General features: G+C 38.1%; 1 protein-coding gene across 3 annotated transcripts in view; it reads left to right on the top strand.

The window, feature by feature from the left end:
• Positions 1-25,398, top strand: part of DOCK8 (dedicator of cytokinesis 8) — an 86,557-nt gene that overhangs the window by 9,947 nt on the left and 51,212 nt on the right. The window contains exons 2-13 of one of the 3 annotated variants that reach the window (XM_018070458.2): positions 10,028-10,130; positions 13,477-13,652; positions 16,028-16,099; positions 19,321-19,444; positions 19,664-19,876; positions 20,419-20,504; positions 21,845-21,911; positions 22,158-22,307; positions 22,916-22,996; positions 23,790-23,949; positions 24,558-24,697; positions 24,925-25,018. In XM_018070458.2, coding sequence (XP_017925947.2) covers positions 10,028-10,130; positions 13,477-13,652; positions 16,028-16,099; positions 19,321-19,444; positions 19,664-19,876; positions 20,419-20,504; positions 21,845-21,911; positions 22,158-22,307; positions 22,916-22,996; positions 23,790-23,949; positions 24,558-24,697; positions 24,925-25,018 — 1,466 coding nt within the window. Of the gene's footprint in view, positions 1-10,027; positions 10,131-10,476; positions 10,486-11,555; positions 11,712-13,476; positions 13,653-16,027; positions 16,100-19,320; positions 19,445-19,663; positions 19,877-20,418; positions 20,505-21,844; positions 21,912-22,157; positions 22,308-22,915; positions 22,997-23,789; positions 23,950-24,557; positions 24,698-24,924; positions 25,019-25,398 lie in introns of those variants that run through there. The other 2 variants (XM_018070460.2, XM_018070459.2) reach the window with 2 other exon arrangements.

Raw genomic sequence — 25,398 nt, 5'->3', positions numbered from 1 at the left:
AAATATTTAATGTTGTATTTTATACCTTCTACCATTTTCAGGTTTTAGGGTCATTAAAAATTACAGTTCATGAGCATAGGTCAGTATAGTTGTCCTTTTTTTCTGTTCTGACTTGATTTTTTTTTAAATTTGATTTGAAAAACACACACCAGACTATACAGTGGTCTGTAGCAGTAAAAAAAAGGATAGCCTGTGAAAGTGCTTACTGATAACATAATTACACTAAATGCTTGCCATCATGAATTCAGTTACAGAAAAATAATTTTTGTAATTTCTGGACTGATCCAGGCCTAGATCAGCTTTTGGGCCAAGTTCATGCAAAAAAGTCCACAATACTTTTCCTCATGACTTTTGTAGAATAATACTTGCATATGATGAATCACAGTTTTCTGAGCTTCAGTAATAATGGCCTGGAGACTTCTTATAAGGGAGTAAGCACACCTGGACTTAATATTAGTATTTTTCCCCAAAGTCAAGCAAACTGGATTAGGTAAGAGCACATATTATTTCAGTTGTCACATGATCTGAGCTTTACAATCAGTATGGAACCAAAACCTCATGTTTATAAGATTTAGTAAAATGTAGCTTTTCTCCACGCTTGAAATTTTCCAGATAAATCATTAAGTGAAATTCAGTTTATAACTTACGATGTAAAATGTTTTACATCATCCAAATATGTTTGTGAGGGTATGTAATATAATTTTTATGAAATATTTGTCATTGTAGTGATAGCTAGCAGATACAAAAATACATTCTTTTTAACAACCTAATTGTTAGCATATGCCAGATTCTTTAGACAGATTCTTATTTTTAAAAGTGTGAGCAAAAGATCCAGCTTTCAAATGTGTCTTAGTTATTGCTCAGGCTCTCACTGAAGTTGAATCAAAATTCCGTGTTCTAGAATCATAAAATCATAGAATCAATTGGGTTGGAAAAGACCTCCAAAATCATCAAATCCAACCCTTGACCAAACACGACTGTGGTTACTAGAAAATAGCAGTATATCTTCACATACTAGCAATTGGGCTAATTTTTCTTCAGGTATAATGTCTTAGTAAATGATTCTACTTTTGCTAGTTAAACTTACATCTCTTAATAAAAAAAAATGTTATTCTAAGAAGTAACTGGAAAAAAAAAAAGAAAGCAACCCTCATGGATTTCCCTTGACAGAAAGGTCACACTGAAGCTCTGCAAATTTGTGTTCTTAGGAAATGAGGGGCCAAATATTAACAGAAATTAGTTTTCTACTTCTGTCCCATTTGCATTATCTCCTCCTCTGGCTCTTCAAGTACTCAGTATTAAAGACCCATTTGTAAATTTATTGTGAATTTCTTTGAAGTTGACAGCCATGAAAGAGACAAAATAGACTTTTTTTTGATTGATAAAAATACCAACCTTAACCTTGATTAAAAAAAAATAAAACCAGTCTTATAGGAACAAAAAGAAAAATTTCCTTAGAGTAACAGTTACATGGTCTTTATTTTGGTATTTTTTATTGTTGTTATTAATGAAGGCTTTTTTCACTTATTAATAGTTGTTTCTTATGAAAATAAGGCACAAGAACTGTTAAACTTTTTATGGGTTTTACAAAATTATCAGCATTACAGTAGCATTTTCTTAGTGAAGCCCTTTGAAGCTCAGATAATACATGTGAGCTGGAAGATAAGTCCTTACACTTATTTAGTAATCACCATGTTATGAATTGGTGGCATAATGCAGACAAAACAAAAATCTAAAAGAGCAAACTGTTTTTTAAACTATTACTTTCAAAGCACAGTGCAAAAGGAGGATGGCACATGTATTCAGTGATGGTTTTGAAATTGCCATTATCTTTGTTGCAGAGAATCTAAGCTTTTGGAAGACTTTTCAACAGTTTAGCAAGGAACAAGGGGAAGGGGGAAAAAAAGGAGGGGGGAAAGAAAGCAAAGTTTTGGAATGGAATATAAACGTGGAGAATCATCTAGAGACTTTAGTGGCACATTTGTTAGAAAGCCTTTCTTCAGACATCTTGGTTGAAAGAAAATAATGAAGAACTAATATGAGCTTTAGTACTTCAAGCAGAGAGTGTTCTGACCAACCACGGAAAATGATCCTCAGATAAACTGAGGTTAATCCCTTCAGAATGAAAGATTTGCATACATATTGCTGTATGCTGATAGATATTAAGGCAGCGGGGACAACAAAAGAATTCTGATGTTTTCACTCATTTATCTTCTATTAGGATGGTTAATTAGCACATGTGAGATATTAATTAGAAAGTTTGTATTGTGTATCAGTTTAAGTCTGTAATAGGATGACAGATAAGATTGATTTATACTCTCTGATATCCAGAGGTACCACTAAACTATCATATGAAACATTACACCTAAAACCACTTTCATTGCAACAGCCAGTCACCTATGCATACGCAGTGTCTTCTCAAATAGCTTTTCCATAGTTTCCATATAGTGAATAAAAAGTGCATAAAAGCATTGTTCATCAGTACCAAATCATAAGTCTTCAGTTTCTCTGCATAGCTAGGATTTAAAAATTATTTTTATGTGTGCTTATGTCTCTTCCTGAGGGAGAAACAGCAAAACTGAAAGGCATAGAAAACCAGTCACTTAATAAATGTCATACATGACCTGGGACAAAAATAAAAATTGACCTCTTGCCCATTTTACTTTATAGCAAGTTGTTGACAGCATGATGAACTCAACGATTTCCTCTTCTAGATTTCTTTCTTTGTTCCCGCACCATTTCTTGCAGGAAGATTGTTGTTAAATTTCAACCATCTCAAATAGGATCTTTATTGCTTTAGCTGATACAGTCTTAATGTGGTAGACCCCGAAGTAGGTGTGTGCCTGAGGTCGTACAGCCTGCTGGAGCCATCAAGGAAACAGCAGCGAGTTCAGATCGACCACTGCTGTAAACAGTGACTAACAAAGCAGAGCTCTGGTGCTTTAAGGACTAATTAGAAACTTACAAGAAAAACAGGCAGTTCCACTGGCGGTAAGAAAAGGACTTCTAAACAACATTCCCATATTTGCTAGTTAAAGATCTGGATCATTGCCCAAAACTTTGTGTGTGTTTGCATGTGGGAGTGAAGGAGAGCAGTAGGTAATTGTTGTATTTTTCTCTTCCAGAGCTTTTTTAGTTGCTTGTTTTCAGCTGTAACTGGAGCAGTTTCATCCTAGGGTCAGAAAAAAAAAACAAAAGTTAGTTGTGAATTTTGTGTGTCAGTGTCAGATGAAAGGGATTGTTCCTCAGGGTAGCCAAGACTGAATATTTTACCTGTTAAGTAAAAGTTTTCACTATTTTGCTTTATGATTCCGCCATCTGTGTACATTTAAATGTAAATGTTTCTCCATCTTTGGGGATAGTTCTTGTACTCTCTTTTTATTCGTTTTTTTCCATCTTTCCTTGCTGTCTAATTGTGTATGCAGCTTTTGCAGAAGACATCTCACTGTTTCTCAGTCTGCTGGAAGGGATTGTAAGGTTGTTAAGGATTACACTTCCTGCCTCTCTTCTAATAGTAAGTAACTTTGGAGAATTTCATCCAATAGGCATGTTTTTTTTCTTATGAAGTTTGTGATTTGCAGTTAATAGCTGATCTTTAAAGCTGTTCTCTTTCTCTTTTATTTCTAAATCACTGCTCTCTGTTTAAATTTTCATATTATATATATATATTAACAAAATACCCATTGTACCTGCTTTTAAACTACATATTTCAAAGACCTATATCATTGAGCAGAATTTCAATGAAACTGCAGAACCAGCTTTTGCATTATAAGCATTTCTATAATTTTAATTATAGAACCAGCATTGTTCAGCCACAGATCTAACATATGTTAAAGGGAGAAAATAAATGGCTGTTTTATTTTCCTTTCCTGATACCTCATCTAGGCCCAACTAATAACCCAAATCTCCAAATTCCCAATCCTTCAATGAGCTCTACCCTGAGAAACATCCCAGAATTTGACCTACAAGATGAATTTAATTTTAAGTACCTCCAGGTGTAGTCTGTTATTTTGGTTATACTGTTGTTTTAATATATTATGCAAACTCTACACTTTGCATTGGAGAGTATTTGTGAAATACAGACTCTGTTTCAACTTTTTGTTAGCAGTTACTGAAGTTTTACATCTACCTGTGGGACAGACACTGGTGAAATTTGAATTAAGCAGCACCAGTTTTGGTTTTGGGTTTTGTTTTGGCTGATTGAGTTTTTTTGGGTGGATCAGGAAGTCTGGTGAGTTCCAGCTTTTTCAATATTTGCATCAGAGAAGTATGTCGTCATCATTCAGGTAGGGTCATGACATCGTAGAGTGGAACAATGAATTCCAGTTGATGTTATTTTGCTCCAACACCGTGGTTCAGCCAAGGACCTAAACCCTCCAGAAGATCCATAGGTTGCTATCATCTCCCATCTTTCTACAGGCTTACACTATTTTTCAACATGCCATGTAAATGGTGATGAACTGTGAATTCAGAATGACCTTTGTGAAAAAATCTTCAACAAATCTACACCTTTTTAGTTTCAGTTAGTGAAAAGGGACAGCTGTCAGTATAGGTGGTCTCTAGAGCTATTGACACTGCTGAGTCCCGTTGCTGGTCTTAGAAAGGGTTGCAGTTGCCCAGATGCTATTGCTCCAGGTAGTTCAGAGACATGATTTACACCACTGTGCTCTTGTCACTGTGCATTCTTACTTAGCTACTTACTTGGCTACTTAGTATCACAGAATTGTTTGGGCTGGAAAGTACCATAAAGATCATCTAGATCCAACCCTCCTCTTCATTGCAGGGATACCACCAACTAGATCAGGTTGCTCAGAGCCCCATCCAGTCTGGCCTTGAACACTTCCAGGGATGGGGGCATCCACAACTTCTCTGGGCAGCCTGTCCAGTGCATCCCCATCTTCACAGTAAAGAATTTCTTCCTAACATCTAATCTATATCTCTCCTCTATCGGTTTCAAACTGTTCCCCCTTTGTCCTATCACTGTTTGCCTGTGTTGCAATCGGATATGCCTATCTCATATTGGCCTCATAAGCCACCAGCGTGCCTGTAACAAATGTGGATAGAGCCTTCCTAAATCTTCGTTCACGAAGCCCAGCCATGATTTGCCTGTGTGAAAACTTGCTCTCCCTTCTTTAAACGTGCTTCCTTTAGGTACTGAAAGGCCACAATGAGGTCTCCCCAGAGATTTCTCCAGGCTGAACAATGCCAGCTCTCTTAACCTGTCTTTGGCTGGAGAGGTGCTCCAGCCCTCTGATCACCTCCATTGCCCTCCTTTGGACCTGCTTCAACAGATCCATGTCTTTATTGTACTAAGGACCCCAGACTTGGATGCAGTAATATAGGCAGGTCTCACAAGGGCATAGTAGAGACAAAATCCCCTCCCTCAACTTGCTGACCGTTTACCTTTTGATGCAGCCCAGGATGTGGTTGGCATTCTGGGCTGTGAACACACATTGCCAGCTCATGTCCAGGTTTTCATCCATGAGAATCCCCAATTCTTTCTCTATAGGACTGCTCTCAGTGAGTTCTTCTATCAGTTTGTACTTGTGACTGGAATTGTCCTGACCCGAGGGCAGCACTTTGCACTTGGACTTGTTGAACTTCATGGGGTTCTTGTGGGCCCGCTTCTCAAACTTGTCTGGGTCCATCTGGATGGCATCCCTTCCTTTTGTTGTGTAAACTGCAGCACACAGCTTCATGTTATCTGCAAACCTGTTGATGTCTTGATGAAGATATTGAAGAGAACCAGTCTGAGCCCTGAAAGGCACCACTCCTCACTCACCTCCGCCTGGAGGCTCCACAACAGCCGTCGACTGCAACTCTTTGGCGATGTCCCTCCAACCAATTTCTTATCCCCTGGATAGTCTATCTGTCATAGCCATGTCTCTCCAATTTGGAGATAAGATGTCATGTGGGACCACATCGAAGACCTTACACAAACAAAGGTATATGCCATCCATAGCTCTTTAGTTGTGGACCATTGCAGACACTCCATCATAGAAGGCTGCCAGATTGGCTAGGTAAAGTTTGCCCTTAGTAAAGCTGTGTTGGCAGCCCTGGATCACCTCCTTGTCTTGCATGTGCCTTAACATTGCTTTCATGAGGATCTACTCCATGATCTTCCTGGGCACAGAGATGAGGCTTGCCAGTGTGCAGTTCCCCAGATCTTCCTTTCTCCCCTTTTTAAAAAAAGAGAGCAATGTTTCCCTTTTTCCAGATAGCTGGGACTTCACCTGACCACCATGACTTTTCAAATATGATGGAAAATGGCTTGGCATCAACATCAGCCAGTTCCTTCCTGTTGCAGTAGGAACTTTTTTCCTAGTAACTTATTAGCACTTTCTTGCTTCAATTTAAGCACATTACTTTTTCTCTCCATGGATATGAATTACTCACTGTTTTCTTTACACCTTGCTACCTTTCACATAGTCAAGGACAACTGCTGTCTCCCATCATCTGTTTTATGACACATCTGTTTTTTCAGTCTTTCCTCCTCGGTCATCCTTCCCAAAAGTTTTAGCATTCTGACTGTGGTCTTTTGAAGCCTTTTAGATTTTATTGTACCTCACTCTGCGGTGTTATAGGAGTGTAAATCAGCCTAAGCACTGTCTCATTGGCTTAAATTAACAGAAATAACATCACTTTTTCATCGCTTGTGGTACTTTGTTAGTAAGTATCCCCATATACTTCCCAGTAAATGGCATGCTATTTTTTTAGACAGTTAATTTTCCTTTCTGTATTTCTGCATTTGATTTTTTTTCCTTCCTAAGTTTAGGGCTTTACATTTATTGTTATTGAATTTAGCTGTGCTGATTTCAGACTGTTTCTACAATATTTTAGAGAGTATTTTAGTGTGATGTGATGCCCAGCTTTTAGTCCTGTGTTATCTAAATCATCATCCATGTTGTAAAATAAAGTATGTACTGGAACTAGACTGAGGAAAAATTAACTTGCTTCTCACAGTAAAATTTCTTCGTAATCTTCTTTTGAACTATTGATGACTATGCCTTGAATATGTTTTATTAACCAGTTCTGGAACCAACTGTGATGATTCCATCTAGCCACTATCTCTTTACTTTGTTTATGGGAATGTCATGAGGGACAGTATCAAGAACCTTACTGAACCAGTTAAACTATCACAGAAAAGCATTAGATTGGCTTTATGTGACTGCCCTTTGATAAATCCATATTGGCTGTTCATCATCTCCTAATAATTGCCAGTAATACACCAATAATTGCCAGACTTTTTGGACCATAGTTTTCTACACTCCACATTTTCTAGTTGCACACCATGCATTTCATCATCAGACTATTAATAAACAGGCATGTCTAAGGTGATGTACATTTTAATGTTTAGTGCAATTTCATGCTCCCCTTGCTGTGGATGGAAACCACAGGGTTTTTCTCAGATTTTTCAGTGACTTACCTTCATTTCTTATTGCCTTCTTTTCTTATGGCTTTTTAGCACATAAAATAGACCTTGTTGCAGCTAAGGGTGACTGTAAAGCTCTCCGCAGTATCAGACAGGGCTGCTGTACAGACAAGGAGGGTAAAAGTATAGCCATGGACTGCAGCCTCCACAAAAGCTAGGGCATGACATGCACTAGGTTAATATGAACCACCATTTTCCTGAAGGTACAAGGGACAGTGTCTAAGGTAGTTGTTTGGTCAGAAAACAGGCATGTCACAGACAACAACCACTCTGGCATTATCAAAGAACCACCCAGAAGGACCTCTGTTTACACCTCACTTCTCAGGTTTTCCAAAGTTTCTATGCTTGTCTCTGACTGTTACACCCACCTTTTCTCCATGTCGGTGTACCTAACTTGTGCTTGTGGTTTAGTGTCTTTTAGCAGCTGTGTCTTTCAGTTGTATAATCCTAGCAGATCTAGCCAGTCATTTCTGAATTGGTTCAAACAAATTTTACTGTCTTCTTAGTGTATTTTGCTGTTATTCTTACTGTATTTCTTCTCCCTTTCTTCCTTCAGTCACAGGAAAGCTATGAAATCAATCAACTGAACTATTCTTATCTGAAAGTCACCATTATAGATTACAAAATTTGTTGTCTGTTGGACTGATTTAGTTTGCAGGTTATTTCTACTGGTGAGACAGTGGAACTGATGTCAGTGCTCCTGAGAAATGTATTGCTCTCAATTAGCTGGCCTTGTACAAGCTTTTACCAGACAGCAAATTTGGCACTTCATCCATATTTGTGCTTCCTCTTGTGTAGTTGAAAATTCATACAGTTTTTCTCTTCAAAGGGTCTGATGACCCCATATCTGGTGTAATTCAGGGATGACTTATATAGTTGTTTACAGCAGCAACTTCTGCAATAGACTTTTTTACATACATTAAGCCAACATCTGCTAGTACATCTGTTATTTTCATCAGTAACAAATACTTCTACACAAGGTAGAAACTGACTCTGCAGGAAATTAATAATTTTGAATAATTTGAGTTTTGTACATACATTCATTATCAGAGATTATTTGCAGTGGAAAAATGAGTAACAGTACCCCTAATATACAAGCAGGTTTGTTTGGTTTGGTTTGGGGTTTTTTTAATAGGTCAAAGATAATATAAGGAGTGCACAGAATTTGTTACTTTCCCTACATGGCTTGTTGCTTATATAATTATTGAATATCCTTTAAAAAAATCCCATTTTTATTTTTGATATGTCAGTGATGAGTAGAAAATTCTCTTCCAAATGGACCTCTTCTCTTTGTAACTCTGGCTTTATTCTGTCTGCAATTACTTCTGCCTTCAGGTTGGAGCGATGTCTCACTCACACCTGGCATGGTCTTTTGGCCTACAAGGAACTACTCTCATTTATGCAACTTTTGTTTCCTCAATCAGGCCTAATACCTCTAATGCCTTTAATACAATGCCTTCTGTAAAGTGCCTGTCTCTTAACATGAGCAGAAATGCATTGAGCCAAGTTTAGATTTTTGTCATGCTTGCTAAGAAAAGCAGTAGTAAGTGTCACAGAATAGGTACATGACTCATAGGAATCAGGAGGCCACAGAGGAGAGAAAGTGCAGACCAAGCAGGCAGACTGTCCAGTGGTATCTGGTGCTTCTAAGATGTCTGTTAATGCTTCCTGGAGTTGGAAGAGTCTCATATGACAGGGAATGTCTTTTTACCTCTCTATTTTCCTGTCTCCAATTTGACTGCCCTGGTGGGCTGCAGGCTATTATTTTTAATTGAAATCTGCTTAACTGCATTTTGTGTTAAAAGTCTTATCCTGAACACTCATGGTGAAATATATTGTAGATGTTTTACCATTTCATATCTGATTGTTCTTAAACTGATTATTCTAAACTAAATAATTATTAGTTTTCATGAAAAATGACCAAGCTACTCTGGTTACTGAATTTTCAGACTGGGTACATTATCATCAACCTGGGATTACTGAAGAATTCTGTACTGGCCTCTTTCTGCTTCCAATGAGATTGGTTAATTAACACTTAAGAAGACTTTCCCTCAAGTGTTCAGCTGATACAGTGTAGGCTGATTTTTAAATTCATACTTTGGTTTGTCTTGGGCTTTTCACAGCAAGCTGCATTATTAGCATAAGTCGGGGCTTACACTGTTCAGTGAGTGGTCTTCTCTTGTTTTTAATCCCTTGATCAATTAAAATATTTGCCTCTGTGATGTTCATTTTCCTTCCTCTGCTTTATCATCCTGTATTTCTGCTTTGCAGAAGTGAATCTTGCAAGTATTGCTATCCGGGTTGCAGTCACACTTCACTTAAGGGCAAGGTTGTTCTTTCTTGCATAGCTTTTCCCAGTTGTGAGGGTTGCAAAATAGTGATAGAAATCTGTTGGAACAGTGACAGAATCTTAATTATATAGAACTGCAAATGTTTTTTAAAGTTTGCATCAACTACAAGACAAGAGGAGTCTAGACCATCACCAAAATACACTTCTAAACACTGGGACAGGAGACCAAATTGACTAAACTCTGGCATTTGGTATTTGTATGGGAATAATTGTAATTACAAGGATTTTTCTCTGCTTAATTAAAGGCACTCTTCTGCAGAAATAAGAAAGCAATTTACTCTCCAGCCAGGCTTTACACAGTTCTGTCAACGAAGTTTAAGCACCCCTGGCTTTTCTGCACTTCATCTGGTAAGTTTTGCGTTTATCTTCTTTACACTGATTTGGCATCTACATTGCTTGATGGTTTTAAGGTAAATAAAGTGATTTTCTGAAGTTGTCTTGCTTTCCACTATCTTCTGTCTGAAACTGGTAAAAAGTACTCTCAGGTGAGCTGAGGAAATTATGCATTTCAAAAAACTGAGAATGTTCCTTGGAGCCTGAAATAGATAGTCTTTTTGTATATTACTATAAATCAAAGTTAATTAGTAAATGTTGGAGTATATTACATTCTTTCCTTCTTGGAAACATTCAGGTTCATCAAATAAATGCTTTGTGTGGTGATCACAGGTCATTTGCAAAGGGAGGTTGTGTTGCCAGGCAGCAGGTAAGTTCCAATACAGCCTCTCACTCACACCACCACTCTCCTCCTGGTGCGATCGGGGAGAGAATAGGAAGAGTAAAAGTGAGAAAACTCATGGGTTGAGGAAAAGACAGTTTAATAGGTAAAGCAAAAGCCTTGTGCACAAGCAAAACAAAACAAGGAATTCAGTCACCACTTCCCACAGGCAGGCAGGTGTTTAGCCATCTCCAGGAGAGCAGGGCTCCAGCATGCATAATGGTGACTTGGGAAGACAAATGCTATCATTCTGAACATTCCCCCCTTCCTCCTTCTTCCCCCGGTTTTATATACTGAGCACGATTCCATATGGTCTGAAATATCCCTGTGGTCAGTTGGGGTCAACTGTCCCGGCTGTGTCCCCTCCCAGCTTCTTGTACATCTCTGCACTGATAGGGTGGTGTGAGGAGCAGAAGTCTTGGCTCTTTGTAAGCACTGCTCAGCAATAATGAAAACATCACTGTGTTATCAAACTATTTTCAGCATAAATCCAAAACACAGCCCCATAATATTTACTGGGAAGAAAATTATCTGTACTGTACCCTTGCCAAAACCCACACAGAGAGAAAAAAGAAAGGTGGAGGCTCAATTATCTTGACTTAATACACCGTTTGCAGGGCTAGCAGCAGGGACAGCACGCTGACTGTTCTTCAGTTCTGTAGAGGAATCATGTTAAGTGAGAAATGCCCTGATTGGCATAGATGTAATTGAGTCAACTGTTACATGTCTCCAAATCATCTCCAGCCCTATGACACTGCCCTTATGACAAAGGGGAAAAATCCCAGATCTTTTTATTGCCTTTCAGTAGTATAAGTATTCTACAAACATACTATAGCATAAATGAAACTAACTACAATTTTGGTACTCTTCCTCTCTCTACCCTTTTAATTTTTATTTCTTTTTGTGAGACCTGGTAAGTAGAAGCAGGAAAAGTCTTTGTGCACCAGTGAATGTGAAAGATGTAGAACACTAGATGTAAGCAGTTGCTTCCTGTGTGTTGGGGCCTCCCGCCACTACTCACTTCCTTAATCTGAAATGCTGTGGTGTCTAACTTGTTCCTTGCGGTTAGAGGCTGGGTTCCTTCTTCTGCATGCAGACAACTGCTTTTGCTCCTGAGAAACCTGGTAACGTTGCATTTACCAAGTATTACACCGTAGCCGCCATTTTGTGTGCTGTCACAATCTACATGCCTCTAATTCATCATCCTTAAAAAGGTATGTTTGCAGTAATGATTTATGGCATTTTCTGTGTAAAATTGTTTTGCACACTTCTACGATGAGTGAACAGGAGTGTTGGCTTCTTAGTTAAACCATTATCTCTGTTTCCTTTGAAAAATTGCACCAATTGTTAGGGAGACCATTACCCTCCACCTGCATTTACTTTTTACACTATCTTTTTTACATTTGTGACTAATTTACAATAGTCAAAAGCACATATTACTAATGATTAAAGATTATTGTTAACAGTTGAACTAGAAAAAGAAGACAATGAAATGCGATGGATTTGACTCATCAGAATGGAAAAGTGTGATTTCTGAAAGGGAGTGCAATGCTTAATTGAAAATTAGATTGAATTAAGCAAAAATATTTTGCATATAAAACATTACATCTTCAGCAACTGAAAAGATGTAGTATATGTACATTTTAAGCAGTTTTGCTTTAACCTTTTGGGATTTACTTTTTTAGTAGATCTAAATATATAAGATATATTTATTTTTAATATACTTTATTTATATATTTTTAATATATTTAGATCTATAAATCTCTACATCTCTAATCTGTACATGTATATACACTAACATGTAATGTTTTACCTACTGGAAGTAGGAGAGCTTCAGGGATATTATGCTGATAATTAATAAAAAAAATAACAGTAGCCACAGTATCGTGGCTCTTTACAGGCAAGGATGATTTGATAGCTAGTGTTTGCTAGAATTCTTCCTCCTAGTATAAAAGTTATTCCAGTGCTATTATTCAAATGCTGTAACTAATTTTCTGCATTCTTACTATGCTGAGGTTTCATCAGCCTTTCTGGAACTCACAGAACATTAACTATAAGTTTTCTAAAGCTGTAGTTTTTAGATCTGTTTTTGACTTGTCAAGAAAATCAACTATAAGAGATTTTAGTCTCTGTACTCAACTGGACAGATGTTTTATTTCCTAAAGAGATGCACAGTATTTTTATTGACTATACAGCAAGTAAAAGAATTTTCAGTTTTATCTGAAGACAGAATAACATATACTTACATGAAGTCACATTTATGTGTATATGAAACCACTCTAGGTACCAAATCAAACAAGATTTTCTGCCTCTGTTTTTTACATTAAACAGATGAAAAGAACCAGACAGCTTAATAGCGTGTGTGAGTGGTAGAGCTTGTACTTGTTGAGCTTTGTTCTGATCAGACATTCTGTGTAAAAATGGCTAATTAAATGTAATGAGATACAACAATGCCATGTGGTGTAGAAATGGTGAATATCTCAGGTTTGCAGTAACAACTTTAGTAGTTCCATGTAATATTTTGCGCATGTACTCCACAAACCCTTGACAAATATGATAAAATTAGAACTCCAGTAATATACAAATCAATAACATTCTTACTGAAATAGTTAGGAAAAACCAATAGAAATAATCATTTTTTCTGATTTTGAGTATAGTCCTCAACTTTGTTGGCAGTTGAAAGCACACAGTCTTTAGTTGGTCCTTAACTCTGAAGAGTTAACTTCCTTGTTATTCACAGTGTGTTTTGTCTCCTCTCTCCTGTCCATCGGCAGCTCCCTGCCAGCTAGTGCTGTCTGTCACTGTCATTTTGGTCACCTTCCCTTATCCTTTTTTATTCCTAGGTGAGAAGGTTAGAAGTTTGTTTCTGATGTTTAATACATAATGGGACAATTACAATAATTAAATAAATAAGCCTAAATTACACTATCAGGAAAAACCATCTGTTGCTAAAATAAATGCCTCTTTATTTCTCATTAGCCTTCCTTTTATGACGCAGTAGACCCAGTAGATTTTGAAGGCTTCCTAATGACACAGCTGAACAACTTGGACTCAGAACTAGCACAAGAACTTGGGGATTTTCCTGAAGATGACTTGGATGTTCTCTTTACACCCAAAGAGTGCAGGACTTTGCAACCTTCTGTGCCAGAAGATGGGTAAGGAGAGTTTTTCTCCCTCTGAAATGCAGCAGGTGTAAAAATAATTTTGAAGATGTTGATCCAAACACCTCACTCTACCATCCATCCATCCACTACACAGTTGATGAATGTTTGAACTTTGCCATTGATTCTGTTAGGCCTCTTTACATGCTTAAAATTATGCAAGTGTTTACACAACTTCCTAAGCTTGCTGGTAGCAGCAGAAATGAGATAGATGTAAACCAGAAATAAGAGTAAAGAAGGGCAGGAGAATAGTATGAAAAGTAATTTTTATAGCTGTGATGCCAGAGATGGAAGTTGATTCTGATCATGTAGTAAGCACAGGATTGAAGGGTTTTACTTTTTTTTTTTTCTTTTTTCAGCTTTGTGTTACATGACATTGATCAGATCACTAAGACACTTTCTCAGTAACTGTCTTGCTTAAATGGGGTGAAATAGTTCATACTTCTCAAGGTTTGGAGAGAAAAAAAGTGTTAATTTCTAGTGTGGAAGTAATTTTTGGTTTCCGACTGACACTGATAAAATAATTCCACTGCTTTCAACAGCTTCAATTAAATGGGTAGCATGTGCTGACAGTAGCGCTCAACGGTCCTGCAAATATTTAAACAGGCACATCATCAGCAACAGAATTTTTCAGAATAAGAAAATCCGTAAGAGAGTTTTCTGATGTGGTTTAAGTGAGTCTATCGTTTGTATACAAAATACTCTTCAAGGACTGTTTCACTGTAAATGGTACCTTTAAGTAGAACCTCAAAGACCTATTGAATTTTGCAAGCAGTAACCATGAGATAAACTTGAAGTCAGCACCAGTTTAACCCCAAACTGTTATGTCTGTAAAGATGGCTAAGTGTGCAATGTGTTTGGGATGGGGGGTGCACTCCTACCAGTTTATTCAGGAAATGAACAGCACAGTCTATATTCTCTGCTGTGTTGAGCCTGAACAATGAAGGGACAGACTTAGTTTATGGTGTCTTGGCTCACAGGGCAGACCTGCATTCCCCTCTGTTCCTGCAAATGCTACAGGCTGCTCTAATTCACCAGCCAGCTGTATAAATTAGAGACCTATACAACAACAGTATTTGTGCAGTGTTTTCTGCCCAACACACTAAATGCAATGAGGCTAAGCAGGAAACAAAGTTTGTATGATTTTTGCCAGCTGTATGTAAACTAGCTGAGAATCCCTCTCTAAACAAGGTCTTGGTCTGCAAGTCTCTTCTTGGCCCAGTGCATCTCTCGGGAAGTTCAGGAGAGCAAAGGCAGTAGAGATGAGGTGTCACACTAGGTCACCTGAGAATCATACAGTTCCTAGGGGATTGTCTAACCTTTGCAGAAAAGGTGATTTTCACCTGAATTTACTCACAGGAAAAGTTCCAATCTTTATAATGAATTCTTGTTTTCCTGTGCATTGGAGAGAGAGAATTGATGTGGGAGACAGTGAATATTTTGCTGCTTGAAGTTCCCATTTATTTAAATGATGAACAAAAATATTTTAAAAAGTATCCAGCTTTTGAAATTAGATCTGAAATATTTTTCCCTGTTTCCAGGGTTACTTCCCAACATACCTGATGTTTGAAACAGCCTGATGTTTGAAAATTATCTGTTTGTTTTTCCAGTAGGAGAACGTGTAGACTCATGCTGTACAATCAGTTTTAAGCCTGATTTACACCACAGAGACATTAAGGGGTTTTTTTACACAGTAGCTTGCCATTTAGCTGTTCACATTGCTATCACTGATATTAGTGTTTTCACAGAAAATCCTGATCAAGGATGCGAGGATATGTTAGGGAAGATGAGAACACAGAAGGAGCATGCACCAAAGATTGGCCTGCAGGCAGTGCAGTCTTTGATGTCTTTGTGCACCGAGAGCAGGAAGCAGATACCACTGACCGAACTGGGTTAACATGCTGCCTGCTTGCAAACATACCTCCTACCCAAACCAGATACAGAAACCACGGTGGCAGGGGCACAGAGCAGCCTGGCATCAGCCAAGCCTCTGTCCTGCACACATGAACCCACATCAGCTGTTACCCGGTCTTGGTAATCAGTTGCAAATCTATGACATGTTCTGTATGGAAAGTGTATTTTGCAGCAACATCAGTATTATATTTATGAAATAAATAGTGTGGCACATGGTTACCTCTATTAATGTATGTTTGTCAATTTATAAATGCAGTAACAAAAACATGCAGCAGGGAATTCATGCAGTACACAGAATTTTTTGAACATCAAACGATAGTTTAGCAGTAAAATAAATACACAGAAGAGGACTAATAGAGAGTCCTTTTTCTGAACAGCATGTTTATATAAATTTCTTTGTCCTGAAAGTATGACTTAGGTGCTAAAATATTTACAATATGTTGCTTTTTCCACAGGGTTGAACTGGACTCACATGTCAAAGACTGTGTTCAGACATATATCCGTGAGTGGCTGATTGTGAATCGAAAGTAAGCTACATATAATTAAATAAAATCAAAAATACATTCCATCTTATTTATCAGAGAGGAGATCTTGCTGTTATAAGTAATCCTAAAGACTGATGATTTTAATCAGTGGTTGAAGACAAGAACTGACTTTTCATTGAGCTATTTCATCTGCTTCTTAATTATCACGCACTCTGGGAATTAAGTAGGAAGAAATTCACATCAACTTATATAATGCTGATTTATCTAAATCAGGAATACTAGTACAATGTGATCCCACTAAAAGGAAAGATAACAGGGATAAAGATTACATTTGCATGCTTTTCTCCTATCCATGCCCTGAAAATTCAACACAATCTGATTTCTAATGGTGTCTGAAAACTCAAGGACTATGGGCTTTCCCATCAGTGACTGAGTGTATTCATGGGATTATTAATGTTATAGCCTACTTTACTATTTTACGTAAGTAAAAAAAAATTATTTCTGCATTTGAGGTCAGTGTAATTCAACACACAGAACTGCATCTGTAGTCTTTCTAAATGACTTAATTTCCTTTCATTTACCATATTATATTATATTATATTATATTATCCATTACATATGGTAAATGTGAAAGGTACTCTCAGTCAGTGTTTTCTATGCAAGGTTGCCTGTCCCCAGACTCTTAGGGGAGTCTGGGGAATGGGGATATCTTGCCTTCTTCCCCGTCACCCCATCTTGTTCTTCAGAAAGAGGGTTTTGGAGCTCTGTTTTTCTGTAATACTTCCATTCATCCCCTCATGCACTCGTAACCTGTTCTCAAGAAGCAGTAGGAGCAGGTGATAGTGGAGTGCTGTCACATTTGCTGCCATTGTGTTGTGCCCCTTCACCCGCCCTTGCTGCTCTCTGCTTTTCTGACATAACGTACATCAGCAGTCAGTGCTGTATGGGTTGACTCCTGGTTATTGTAAAGGAATTGCATTGTTTAACTGCGCAGCTTGTGCTCCTCAGCGGAGCAGCTGCTGAGGGTTATCAAGATACTTCCTCCAGGGGTGCTGATGAAATTGATTGAATTCTCAGAACTGTTTCACAGTGAGTCACCAAAAATAGGCTCATGGGTTTTGCAGGCTCTCCATCTATATTGCTCTTTCACACAGCATTGTTCTGAGCACACTGTGAAGAGCGAGTGTGCAGCTTTGTTCATGCACTTTGTTGAGTGAACACTAAAGTAGGTAAGGTGAAAAATAGAACATAGCTGTTTCTGCATTTAGGTGTACTGGTAGAAATGTGAATGGAACCATAGAAATATACATATGTGGAAAGTTTGTTGCGTGTTTTAGTATTTCATTCATTCAGATAAGGTAAATTTGCATTCAGAAACTTTTTTTGCAGTGGACTCTGTGGTAAACATGATGATGGACTATGCCAGAGAGCTGAGCTTTGATGGCTGTGGCTAACAATGCAAGCAAGTTATTAAAAATTGGAAAGAACAAGACAGTGTCAAATATGCTGCAGTGGCACATAAAAAAATTATGGATTGTTATTGGTAATCTCATGTTAGTGCTTGGACACTACTCTCAGAACAGGAAGGAGAAGAAAAGATATCAAGAGAGGAGTGAGAAAAAAAGTAATTATAGAAGGCTTTCCATTGTCTTGAGAAAGGCTGGAGAAACTGGAGTTGCCTACATAGGAAGCAGATTCATAGGATAGGTTGCTGATTGGTGAGCTATGGATGAGAGGAGTGCGTAAGTGATTTTCATGTATTCATGAATGAGAAGGTTCAGAAGAGGAGACTGGGGAATCTTCAGTGAGTGGTGTGAGCAGAGGTGGTCCTTGTGCCTGAGAGCAGAGAGATATGTGGCAGAGAAGCTGGATACAGGTGGAGTCCATGTGTTTTTGCCAGAGGCTGCATGGGGGGCTTGTTCCTGTGCCTGTCTGTTTCTCCTTTCAGTTGTCCTTTGTTCCTTTTCCTCATTCCATTTACTTAATTCAGTGTGTGGCCATTAAATTGACATGTGTGGTAAAAGCATGGTTTGCCACTTGGTGAGTTTTAATTGCTACCATGCTTTTCAAAATAAATAAACAATACAAATAAATTTTCCAGGATTACTTTAGGGGAAAGGCATCTCTATTGTAGCTTGTAAACCAGAGGCAAAGTGTGAACTCAGGTACATAAATTTCTTGATTAATCATTTGCCACTGGAGGTAGTGAGAAAATTATCTACACAACCTCTTTTGGATGCTTAAATACCTTAAAGTCATGCAGAATTCCTGTCTTCCATTCTGGAGTATTATGGTGGCTCCAAAACAAGGTCACATCCAAGGAGAGCTGGGATTGTCTCTTTTATGACTTCAGTTTTCATTGCAGTGAACTGGTAAATGATTAAAATGCAAACAATTAAAACTAAAACACATCAGAGCATATAATTCAGTTACTCCCAAAATGTAATAAAAAAGGTGTCTCCATGATCAATAATTGCTTATTGTGGCTTCTTTATGAAAGTACTCAAATGTTTAACTATCACCTTGGGAGGGCAAATGAACAAAGCAGGATCATGTAACTAAGGTGGCTGATTGTAAAAAGGCCATCAAAGGATTTAGCAAATTGTATACTAAAGTGAAAGAAGCAGAGCTCTGGGTGCATCTGGTATATTTTTTTTTCAGGATTTTCCATCTGCCTCAAAAATGGAACTTGAAATTGGTACCTTGCTGCAAAATTTTGCAAAGTTGCCAGCAGAGAGCATTACATTGTGCCATAGCAATAGCCCTCTTCAAAAACGGGCATTGTTTGAAAGGTGTAGATTGTTGCCTGTGTTTAACTTGGGATGCTAGCTAGGTCCAGGATAAGAGCACTAAGCTTTTGGATGTATAATTGCAGAAGCAGATCCAGCCAAAAGATAAGTGATCCAAATCCATGTTCTTAAGGTCACTGAAATAATCATTGTGTCTAATGAGGAGATCAGGGCTGAATTTGTACCTAGGTCTGGTTTTGGTGCTGTCTCAGGTTCGTGGTCTTTGCAAAAGTGATCTGAATGAATTTGCTTCCTTTTAAAACTGTTCTTAATATACATGATAGAGTTGCAGTGGTTTGTTAAAAGAAATTAAAGTTGTGAAATGTCACATTTTTGCATAAAAGCTGTGCCGTGCTGCTCTTTTGCAGAACAATGTTTACAGTTCTTTAATATTTTTTTATTTGTCTTTTCTGTTTTATTTTCCCTTAACTCCTCCTCATGATATCCTGACTTTCTTGGGCTTATCTGAGAAAGGAACCAAGGGAATTCAGATACATGTAGCCTGAAAAATAGGGGATCCCGAAAAGATTTTCACAAGACGCTTCAAAAACAAACCTTTGAATCAGAAACAGTGGATTCTGGCGATGCAAGTTTCCAGGTACATTTTCTTAACTTTGGGAGAAGTAACCAAATACTGCAACTTCCCTCAAAAGAATCATCCCAGGATCTCTGTAATGGCATCAAGCGGATTACCATGCTCGCCATTAGGCCTCATGGCAAAGGCGGCGTTAAGATCCCCTCTGCCAGACCACCAAGAGGCGTTCCCTGGCACCCTGGTGCTCAAGCCACAGCTTGCCATGTTGCTGCTTTCCAACAGGTGGGACCCCAACACATCCATGCTCTCCCTGAGGAGGCCTCCAGGACGACCCTTGCCTCCTCTTACTTCGAGCTCCGCAGCCTGCAGCCAGACCCCCGCTTGGAGAATCTGCTGCGGCACGTCAGCGCTGAGGAGTTTGAGAGGCAGAATGAGGAGGCACGGCGCACCAACAGGCACCCTGAGCTGCTCGCCCTCTACCCCTCTGTGGATGAGGTGAGCTGGGAGGCTGGCTGTCCTATTGGTTTTCCCCAGCTGGCTGTCCTGGCATTAGTCAGGTTAAAGCTGCACCACAGTTCAAACACAGGGTTTATGGCCTGGATAGGTGTCTCCCTTGGATAATAACAGGGTGAAGACATGTCATCATGGGCTCCTGTCAGCTGTCTTCAGTTTTCATGGGGCGGTTTGAACTTGGACTCGCAGTGTTGCCTGAGGCCCCGTTATACCCCTCTCAGTGTGGGTCAAGCCACATGCTGGTGATAGGGCTATGTGAGGGTGTTACCCTTCCCTGTAACTCTCACTGGGGGTCCAGAAGTGTAAATATTTGGTGTAAATGCCAGATGGGGGTTAGGAATGTAAATATTTAGAAATAGTAAATCAATTATTTTTCATCTCTGGAGAGATTAAATGCCCACTGAGTGGGGGAAGGTGCTAGTCTGTAGCAGCAGCCCCACTACCATTACATAAAGGTTTTATCCAAGTATATAAATTTACAGTTGTTTTGATTGAGTATTACTATAATTACTGTGTAATTATAGGAAGATGCAGTGGAAATACGGCCAGTGCCGGATCGCCCAAAGGAACATCTGGGCAACAGGATTTTGGTGAAGCTGCAGACTCTGAAGTAAGTATCCTTCACAAGCTTCGATCACCATTTCTCAGAAATTCTCTGCCCACTGCGACACCACTGCAGGTGTCCTGTACAGCAATTCACATGCTCACATGTTCTTCCTTAGGGTAGCAGAGGACTATTTCTGTCCCTCTTTACAGAACTCTTTAACTTGTCAGGGTGAAAAGGAGTTGGGAGTGAGCCCAAATTATATATTTCAAACAAACCAGATTGGTTCCTACACACTACTGGACTTTTGTCATGGTTTCACCCCTGCTGGCAACCAAGCCCTACGTGGCCACTCACTCACTCCCCCACCAGTGATACTGGGGAGAGAATCAAAAAGCTAGAAAACTCGTTGGTTAAGGCACAGACAGCTTAGTGGGAAAAGCAAAAGCTGCATATGCAAGCAGAGCAAAAAGAAAGGAATTAACTCACTGCTTCCTGTGTGGGCAGGCATACCCAGGAGAGCAGGGACCCATCACATGTAACAGTTATGTGGGAAGACAAACACCATCACTCCAAACATCCCCTCCTTTCCTCCTTCTTCTCCCCACTTTTTATACTGAGCATGATGTCATACCTGGAATATGGTGTGGAATATCCTTTTCATCGGTTGGGGTCATCCGTCCAGGCTGTGTCTCCTCCCAGCCTCCCATGCACCCTAGTCTCCTCACCATCATGGCAGTATGAAAAGCTGAAAAAAACTTGGCTCTGTGCAAGCACTGCTCGGCAATAACAAAAACTTTTTGGTTTTGTTATTATATATTATATATTATATATTATATATTATATATTATATATTATATATTATATATTATATATCATATATTATATATTATATATTATATATATATATATATATTATATATATATATATTATATATTATATATATATTATATAATATATATTATATATTATATATATATAATATATGTATAACATCCCTATATTATCAACACTGTATTCAACCCAAATCTAAAACACAGCCCCACACCAAGCACTGTGAAGAAAATTAATTCTACCCCAGCCAAAACCAGCACAACTTCATACACAGAAAAAAAAGCAAGAAAGATACAATAATTTTAACTGATATCTGAGGTCAGTTTCTGTCAAATTTAGAAAATACACAGAATGCAGTTTACTTCCATTCTTTTCCTCTTGAAATCTTATAATATAATGCACTAATAAAAAAATCCTCCACACTTGGAGAGAGCTGAGGTCTGGAACTAAGTATTTCTCCTTATTTTCTAACAAAAGTGCCAGTCAAAATAAAGCCCTTTTATTTTTTTTTTTTATACATAACCACAGGAGTGCAGTATCCATCAGTGTCTTGTGTGTCTGTCCCTAACAGGTTTGATATAGAGATCGAACCTTTATTTGCATGCATAGCTCTCTATGACATAAAGGAAAGAAAAAAGGTAAGTGTGCATACAATATTTTTGTGGAGTTGGCTTGGGTTTTTAGCTCTGGAGTAGTAATTTAGGAAACCTTACAAAAAAATCTGCAACTGTTTCACACGTAGTCTGATCCACGATTCCTTTTATTTAGTCAAGGTCACATGCTTGCAGTTGTTTGTAGTTCTAGATACTGCTTTTGACTTGTTTTAAAATAAAATTTGAAGCACTTTTTCTCTGCAATGTATTTTAATCCTTTTTCTTTTCAAGATCTCAGAAAATTTTCATTGTGACCTCAACTCTGACTCATTAAGAGGATTCTTGCGTTCTCATACACCCTCCATTGACTTGTCTACTCAGGCAAGATCGGCAGTATTTTCTGTCACATATCCTTCATCAGATATATATCTGGTAATAAAGGTATGTTACAGCGCTGCTTCGACACTGTCCTTCCAGTTTTCAGCTGTGCCTGTTGTCTGAGTTCATGAAGCCGACAAACATGGGTTTCCTCTAGATGAGATGAATTCTAGTAGTTTTTAATAGTATCTGTGCAGGTGTCCACTTGGTATACCTCACTTTAAAGCTTAGAAGTTATATCGATACCCTGTCTTCTAGTTATACAAAATACTTAGAATTTCCTATCTTTGCCAAAAGGAAATTAAAAGTATAGTGAAATAAGGCACTTTTAAAAATTTTATTTACATTCTGTGGAAGTTTTTTGGCTCTGATTTATTTCTCTTTGCATCATTTTGTGTGTTTAATTCTGAAACTGATTTAACCTGAACCACTTAATTTGGAATGTGTTAATTTTCCTGATTTCAGTGAAAATGCAGTAGTAACTGATTGACAGTGTTGTCACATATATGTTTTCTGCCCAACAGATGGAAGACTAAGAGGTCTAGTATCAGTCACTCCATAAACATTTTGTGTTGTACATTTAGGCAGGCTATTTCATATTGCTAGAGAAACAGTATGTTACTATTTGGGTGATATTTTTTATGTGTGTCTTATTTTCCTGGGTTTTGTAGATAGAAAAAGTGCTTCAGCAAGGAGAAATTGGAGACTGTGCAGAACCCTATATGGTTCTTAAAGAAAGTGAGGCTGGCAAGGTAAGTAAATAACTATAAAGAATGTTTGGATGAAAAAATGCATGATCAAGGTGAAAAAAAACCCAAACAGATAAAGATCAGACCCTTTGGAATAGGATAGAATATCAGAAGCACTGGAGGGGAAGCCAGTTAGTGTATCCATGGTTTGGTGTCTGTGACCAACAGAAGTCAGGAGAAGGGAAGGTGCATTTTCATTACTGACCCCTTTGGAAATTAATGCTGACAAAGTCGTGAGTTATGAAGCAGGTAGGGGTGAGCAAGGGAGATGACTAGAATGTAGAATTCACAGAAATATTTGTACCTCAGAGACATGTTACTGGTTTGGTTGGGCAGACAATCTGTTGTGGTGTGTAGTGGCTAGTTCAGTACTGTCATTCATAGATAACATGAGCTCTATTCAAGGAATTCATGGTCACTTACTTCCATGGAACAGGCTGAAACTGTTTGTTGGACTTCCATACGTCTCACCTTTAGAATATTGCTTTCAATAGCAGTAGAATATTTTTTCAATATCTGATGAAAGATATAGAACCTGCTAATGTTTCATGGTGATAGTTCATACTGGACTTGTTGGTCACTCCAGAAAGATCAGATGCAAATGAACTCATTGAAAAGAAATCTAATTGAATGTACAAATCAAAACAGCTACAATTCTGACAGTGACAAGAAAACATGAGAGATAGCTGCAAATTATTTACTGAACTGTAAACATGTAATTTACATTTTTATCTATGATAGCATTACAATAATTGATAGCTTTTTTTTTTACCAGTCATTATTTTATTTGTCTTAGACAAAAGAAAAGATTGAAAAACTGAAAGCACAAGCTGAATCCTTTTGTCAGCGGTTGGGGAAATACAGAATGCCATTTGCCTGGATTCCCATAAGCCTAACTAATTTCTTCAACCTTTCAACACTTGAACGAGAAATACCTGACACTGAAGGTTTAAACGGTAATTGTCCAACTTTTCTAAGTAACGCAAAATTACTCTTCAGTAGGACTGAATATAGGAAACAATATCATTCACTCTAGCATCGAGAGTGAATAACAGATTCAAAGTCATGTCTTCTCAATCTTCCTTCAGTGCTACAACCACTTACAAGTCAGTGTCCTCACTGTTTCATCTCTGCATATTAATTTTTATGTCTGCTAAATATTCTTTGTTGGTTTACACCTGATTTTCACTGAACACTGGCTTTGTAGTAGTAAAACTCCCTTTACCACATGGAGTTCGTTAGCTATACTGGGCAATCAAAATACCTATCATCTTAGTTTCTGGGGTATTCAGGACCATTGTTCGACACCGTTGACTAATGGGCTTCATAACCCATGAACTAAAAATTTGAGTAAACTTGTGCTCTGCAGCAGAAATAATGTCACTTCTCTAGGTGTGTCCTGGCATTCCACTATTTCACATAGTCTGAAATAAAAGTGCAATGTTTTAGGTACTCTATCCTCTGATGTTGCTGGGAAGTTGTGGTTTTCTAGGTATTCTTGTAATCTTTGTACTGCAGCAAAAGCAAAAAGCAAGATGACGTTTCATTTAATTTCCATTTGAAGGGAAGGGGTCCACTAGTGACAAGAGGGCAACACTGCTGCAGGCAAGAAGGCCTTCTGAGAGAAGTCTCGGCTCAGAGGACAGCTATCCAGCATCCAATTTCAAAACAATCTCTCTGACCCTTGGCACCTTCTTTAAACAGGTACTGGATTCTCTTTCTGTTTTCCTTAGAAATTTTTCATCTATGTAATGTGAATTGTGTTGGGAAAAATTACCAGTTGTATTTGTGTGGGGACAGAGAATAACATGTCAAGTGCACAGTAATGCACTTGCTTTGCATGCCTCAGGAACACAGTTCACTTACAAACCTTTTCTCAGTGTTATGGTGTGTTGTTATAAAGGTACTGATTTTTGTCTTTCTCCTGGTAGGAGGGAGACAGGCTCAGTGATGAAGATCTGTTCAAATTTTTAGCTGATTTCAAAAGATCATCTTCCTTGCAAAGACGAATTAAGACTTTACCAGGTATGTAGTTAATTGTGGATGGAAAGGGTTATGTGTATTTTTCTCCCCTAAATTGTTCTGTAAATTCCAACCTCAAAATATAATTAACTTGGGTTTAAAGCCTATAATGGGTGCCATTTAGGAACTTCCTGGGTTCCCAGTGTCAACCTGAACACAGATGATTTTGAATTTTTTTTCTGTGTGAATTAGTATGCAGAGTTATATTTAGCTTGATATTCTAAAATTATTTGCTTTCCTTGCTAATTTACAGTGTATCTACTGGATGTCTTTTCTTATTGTTCAAGCAAATTTCTAAGATCCTTGTCATTTCCCTTCAATACTTTGAAATGGCTCATATTTTGTAGAGAGAGATTAAAATGTATACACTGTTCATCTTAGTT

This window comes from Manacus vitellinus, unplaced genomic scaffold (genome assembly GCF_001715985.3).
Source record: "Manacus vitellinus isolate BGI_N305 unplaced genomic scaffold, ASM171598v3 scaffold_18_pilon, whole genome shotgun sequence".
NCBI lineage: Eukaryota > Metazoa > Chordata > Aves > Passeriformes > Pipridae > Manacus > Manacus vitellinus.
The sequence above is the reverse complement of the archived record's forward strand: the minus strand, read 5'-3'. Positions and strand labels throughout refer to the sequence as shown.